We start from the raw sequence: 5,779 nt of genomic DNA, 5'->3' as shown, positions 1-5,779 counted from the left end.
TGGCTACAACAATTTTGATAATGTGGCTCATTATGAGAGCAGGAAAATAACAATTAATTGTTGCTAGTGGGGTTGTCTATATAAAATATATACTCCATATGTTACTAAATAAAAGCCTTTTTAGATATTTCAGTACGGGCTACACTCGGATGTATATAGACATATTTTAGAGTGCAGATTCACTCATTTAGCTCCGGAATGGAGGGACTACTCTCTCCGTGCAGAATTAGTTGTCTAGATTTGTGTAGATACAGATGTATCTAAGCACATTTTAATGTTAGATACATCCGTATCTAAACAAATCTAAGACAACTAATTTGAGACAGAGGTAATATATGTTTAGAAATTTCATCCGTATATGAATCCAATGATGGACGTGATGTATTTGATTTGAGCTCGGGTGAACAGTAATCCGAAAAGCAATTTTAAAACAATTCAAAAAAATTTGAATTTTTTTGGGTGCAAACATTGACAAAGTTCTCAATGCTCACAAAAATTCATCACAAAATAACATTTGTGGAAGTCGCAGCAAAAAAACAAAATTGATGCTTCAAAAATGTTAGTTCCAAAAACATTTTGGAGTACTGTTTTTTTTTGCTACGAATTGTACGAATGTCATTTTTTGATGAAATTTTGCAAGCACTGAGAATTTTTGTCAATGTTTCCACCAAAAAAAATTCAGAATTTTTTGAAATGTTTTTTTTTTCAATTTTACTGTTCATCCCGAGCTCAAAATGAGCTTGGGAGCATAACATGACTTTCGTCCAATTGATGTGCTTTTGTGACATATAACAATATTTAGTTTGTCAAATATATAACCTAGAAAATGCAGACGCCCTATGCATTCTTCCAGAGTGAGTACACGAAAGGATATGGAATCTGAAATCTCATCAAGAGGCGGCAACAATGACATCCAATCACCAAACAGTGTGACAAACGATCTGGTGTTCTCAATGGCGAAACTTAATTTGATGTTTCATAACTCATTCGCAAAAATGATATGTAACAGGTCTATTGTTTCACATTGTATACACGAACAATTCCACAACCCGTCAGGATGCTAGGCTTGTAATCATCACCATCCAAGCTTTTACGAGTACAAAAAGGTACTCCCTCCATTCCTAAATATATGTCATTTTTAGAGATTCCAATATAGACTACATACGGAGCAAGGAGCAAAATGAGTGAAAATACACTCTAAAATATGTCTATATACATCCGTATTAGTCCCTAGGGAAATCTCTAAAACTACGTACTTATATTTAGAAACAGAGGTAGTAATAGCTAAACTAGGGAGCATTGTTTTTGAAAAAAGAAACAAAAAAAAAGGTGATCCCTACTCTGTTCTTAGGATCTTAAGATGCACAGCTAGAACTATAATCATATTACAGCAGAAGAGTACAACTCAATCCAGTATATCCCCCCGCAGCTCCCACAATTTGACTGTGCCATCATCGCTCGCGGATGCCAACACCCTTGGGTCCTACGAGTTTATTTGACAAGAATTAGGCACTTCTAAATAAAGTAAAAGATACCTGAACCATTATAGATATTGATAGTTCTCATAAACCACGGCAAAACAAATGAAGCCCATTACCAGCTTAACACGTTGAGACTATTTTGTTGCTAATTTTCTGAGATTACCTGAGGACACCATCTGACACAATTTACATCCATGTCATGTGCCTTCTCTTTCTTCAGTATTAATCTGTAGGAAGGCCCCTCAACCTGCACTGTCCAAAGTAGCTGTTAATACTTAAATCAAAGGGTGGTCACTGCATTTAGAAAAAATATGAACAAATACTCAAGCATTTATTTATTCCTAGACAAGTATGACCACTACTAAAGTATGCACTACATGTTGGAACATCACACTCCACTATCTACCTACTACCGCAAATGTAACTTGGACAAAATGGTCAGCTAAGCAGATCCCATAGAGATGAATGGAGAGTCGTGAGAATTTGAATGTTCAGCGGAAGGATAAGATACCATACTATTCTCCTCGGCAAATAAGCAGATAGCATCATCACTTGCCCCACTGGCAATTACATCCTCGCTGCATGCACAGAGGAGCATGAAAAATGTCAAAGAATAGTACTCCATATCGACTTATGTAAATATACTTCAGAAGATTAGAATGGCCAATAATATCTTCACTTATTCAGAATGACAGCAGAATTTGCCAAATCTAGGAGATCAAATTTGTTCAACATAAATATACGACAATTGTATTCTGAAAACATATACTTAGTCATCTAAACGATCTTATATTTCTTTACAGAGGGAGTACATAAATAGTCAGTCATATCTTTCGTAAACATGTAGAACTGACAGTTAAGGACTTTGATTAGCTTTTTCTGCAGGATTCTGGCCATCAGCTCAACAGGAATATTGATTTGTATAATTAAGTTAACTTGCACAAAGTATAATGAGCCTCCTTTTTGCAGGCATATAGTGCTCTCAACAAGTCATCAGAAACTATTTTTATAAAAATTATATTTTTGATTGAATTCATAAAAATGCTTGTGTTCTAGCTGTAAAGAGTAACTTTGCTAGCTCCTGCGGAATGAAATTCAGAAGCAGTAAATATGTATCAGGGATTGGAGTTCAGCTAACCTTGACCAATGGGCTGAAAAAATAGTTCGACCATGATATCCAGATAGAGTAGAAATATGATGCCTGAAATTAAATGATAATCATCCTATTAAATGGGTGGTGTGGAAAGGCAACATAATTTTGATAAGCTTCACTGCAGTGATGTGATAACAATATCAGCAGAACTAGAACAGTCACCAACACTAAAGTCTACTCATAGTCCATATGCATGGAAAGGGCCAAGTTGTGCTATATATATTTGCACTCCGGTGAAAGCGAATTAAAATTTTACTTAATGTAAGCATTGATATTTGATCTTAATAGCAACAAAGACGAGTACATCTAACTTAGAAAAGTTCTCCGACAAATAAAATGCACAATGGTATACTCCACCAAACAACCATTACTTTGTGAAGAACAGGCAGATCATCAATTATTAGTTTGCACCTGTCCCAGGGAGTAAAGTGGCGGATAATATAAAATTACAGAGATATGCCAGACTATAACAATAGATATAGCACAATAACACTAATATGCTTGATTCATCTCTGGCGTAATCTAAATTTCAGGGTGGGGACTAAACATGAACTACCACATAGCTTGTCTTTTGCAGCCATATCTTTTAGGCACAGCTGTGTAATTTCAGTGTTATCAACCTTGTACGACAAATATGAGTCAAAAAGAGGTATCAAGAAGAAAACTCTTACCAAGATTCATGACCTTCTCCAGTTGTTGGTTGCGACAAATCAATACTTGTATCCCAAATTTTCAAAGTACAGTCATCACTGGATAACAAATGTATGACATTAGTAACTTTTCTAGGGCCTGTCTGGAGCACGGGAATTCAGCAGTGCTAGAGAATCTGAGAATATACCGCATTTCAAAAAGATCCTACAAAAAAATAGGGATATTAATCCAGCATGGTAGAGCCTAGAGCGAACCTGCATGTGACCATCCTATCTCCTTTCTGGTTAAAAGATATTGACCATACTGTTGAGGAATGACCACTGTGATCAAGAAAAAGGAGATCAACTTTACCAGGGCAAGATGCAATAATTAGTTAAGCTCTAACACCAGAAAGAATAATCAATATAAAACAATTAAAGTTAACAATCAAAAGTTCAGAAGGAAATAGATATGCTCAGCTATTTTTAAGATGAATAGCAGAAAGTTTATCATATCATCCAAACAAGATGGAACAGTATCAAGATAATCTTATAGTTTATAGCAACATAACACAAAGTCACAAACACATTACTATAATTGACATGCAATCCCACATTATGTTTTAGCAAAGTGGGAACTGTGAAAAAAAAATACAAGTAAAACCCAATAATCAAGTGATATTTATACCAAAATAGAAGGACACCATGCGACACCATTGATCTTAACTGTTCATAAATCTCTCATCAACACCTCATGGTTTAAGTTGGATCCCTACAATTACCTCTAATACACATAGCTACAATCGTGCATACATCTACATGGCCGCTAGTAGAAAATAAATCTACAAGATCCAAACATATTAAAAGAGGGTATGGTCATGGGGCAGAAGTTTAGTCCAGATCATAAAATCAACAGCCATACGACTTCATGCATCACATCTTTTTCACAGTCATCAGCATCACATAAGTTGGGATTGATCTTCTAAAGAAACATAAGCTGGGATTTCGTCGACTGAATACATTTGTACGATATTACAATGTAAATAAGTCCAAACATATTATACCACAAGCAGTACAAGTTTTATCAACCAAATAAAGACAAAAAAGGTCTTGACCAAAGAGCCACATTACCTGTTACCGGCTTCAGTTAATGTCTGCACACAGGGCCACTTACCATCGCCGTCATCAGCCCACACCTACATTAAAGCTTGCATATTAATGATAATGACACTTAAAAAAACTGCATACCGAACAGAGCAAGAGCAAAGAGCACATCCTTGTTGCCTATCCAGTGTCCATAGCGTAAAACCACAAGGCATACAGCAACATAACGCAGGCCGAGCTAGTGCATTACTACAAATTAAATTGACAAAAGTTCATACCCTGATGGTATTGTCATAGCTGACAGAAACCAGAACATCAAAGAACGGGTGCCACTGGACCATCTTCACATCCTCAGTGTGCCCCTCCAGCACATCTACGCACTCGTGATCGTTCCCTGGCAGAATCTCCCATATCCACGCTGCCCTGTCCCAGCTGCACGTCGTGACCATCGAACCGGACTGGCTCCATGACACACTCTTCACCTCGTTCGCGTGCCCCTGCCCATTAACAGCACAGAGTTAACATCCACAGGTAACCAACATTCTCCACAACAAACAGTGGTGACACCGAAACTGAACCCAAAAGGCCAAATTCAGAAAAGGCTTCACCTCCAACGTGTCGACCAACTCAAAGTCTCCACCGGAGTACTCCCAAATCGCCGCCGTGCCATCGAAGCTCGCGTCCGCCAACAGCTTCCCGTCGGGGGACCAAGCGCAGGACCTCACCGTGCGTTCGTGCACGCCTTCGAGCACATCCTAATCAAGCAAGACGGGCGCAGATAAGGAAACCAATCACTGCAATTGCAATGCAACGCGGGACCATGGAACACGCTGAAGTAGATTGGCCTTACCGAGCAGTGCCAGGCGCCGTCGGGGGCGCGCTTCCAGATGCGCACTGTCTTGTCGGCGCCGCAGGAGGCTAGGACGGGGCCGGCGCCGGCGCCCGGGTTGGGGTTCCAGGCGAGTGCCCACGCGCGGTCGGCGTGGCCAACCAGGCGGTGGGTCTCGCGCAGCTCCGCCGCGCCGCCGCCATCCATGGCCTGCTCGCCGGCGATCGCTGTGCCTAGGGTTCCGGGCGCGAGTCGCCGGTGAGGACTGAGGAGTGTACCGGGATGGCAAGGTGGAGCTGCGTAGGGGGGCCGAGGCGGCGTCGACCAGGGAGGAGTTTTTTTTTTCAGATTTTTTTTAGGGGGTAAAGCCACTTTATTGATGATAATCCACGGAAGGTGGGATACCAACCGCATCATATGGCTGGCCAAGCCAAACATGACATCCCAGAGCTAAATTCGTAGCAAATTTTGCTAAGCTGTGAGTTTCTAGATTTACCACACGACTTTCAAAAATAAATTTACAGGAAAAAGGATCCGATCTCAGCTTGATTTCGTTGATGATTGCTCCATAAAGACCCTTGTT

At 39.8% G+C, this 5,779-nt stretch overlaps 1 protein-coding gene across 4 annotated transcripts; it reads right to left on the bottom strand.

Annotated features, from left to right (window-relative positions):
* Window positions 1–954: 954 nt before the first annotated feature.
* LOC119334223 (protein CIA1-like) lies at window positions 955–5,541 on the bottom strand. Of its 4 annotated transcripts, none has more exons than XR_005161249.1 (10): window positions 5,218–5,519; window positions 4,976–5,122; window positions 4,646–4,864; window positions 4,395–4,459; window positions 3,540–3,605; window positions 3,306–3,383; window positions 2,620–2,682; window positions 1,993–2,059; window positions 1,645–1,733; window positions 955–1,483 (listed from the first exon to the last, which is right to left on the bottom strand). XR_005161249.1 is itself a non-coding variant. In XM_037606827.1 (10 exons), the coding sequence occupies exons 1-10, from the start codon at window positions 5,401–5,403 to the stop codon at window positions 1,406–1,408; spliced, it is 1,053 nt and encodes a 350-aa protein (XP_037462724.1). In that variant the 5' UTR covers window positions 5,404–5,541; the 3' UTR covers window positions 955–1,405. The 4 variants fall into 4 exon arrangements, 2 of the variants coding, with proteins under 2 accessions (XP_037462724.1, XP_037462723.1); XM_037606827.1 differs by having other exon boundaries at window positions 1,645–1,728; window positions 5,218–5,541; XM_037606826.1 differs by having other exon boundaries at window positions 1,998–2,059.
* Window positions 5,542–5,779: the final 238 nt, after the last annotated feature.

This window comes from Triticum dicoccoides, chromosome 7A (assembly GCF_002162155.2).
Source record: "Triticum dicoccoides isolate Atlit2015 ecotype Zavitan chromosome 7A, WEW_v2.0, whole genome shotgun sequence".
In the NCBI taxonomy this organism is placed as follows: Eukaryota; Viridiplantae; Streptophyta; class Magnoliopsida; order Poales; family Poaceae; genus Triticum; species Triticum dicoccoides.
Note: the sequence above shows the minus strand (reverse complement) of the source record. Positions and strands in the feature narration are given on the sequence as shown.

Coding starts and splice junctions, on each gene's coding strand:
- LOC119334223 (XM_037606827.1), bottom strand. CDS start 5,403: ATGGATGGCGGCGGCGCGGCGGAGCTGCGCGAGACCCACCGCCTGGTT. Junction 4,460..4,645: donor GCTATGACAATACCATCAGG/GTATGAACTTTT, acceptor GCTTTAATGTAG/GTGTGGGCTGATGACGGCGA. Junction 2,060..2,619: donor TTTTCAGCCCATTGGTCAAG/GTTAGCTGAACT, acceptor CTGTGCATGCAG/CGAGGATGTAATTGCCAGTG.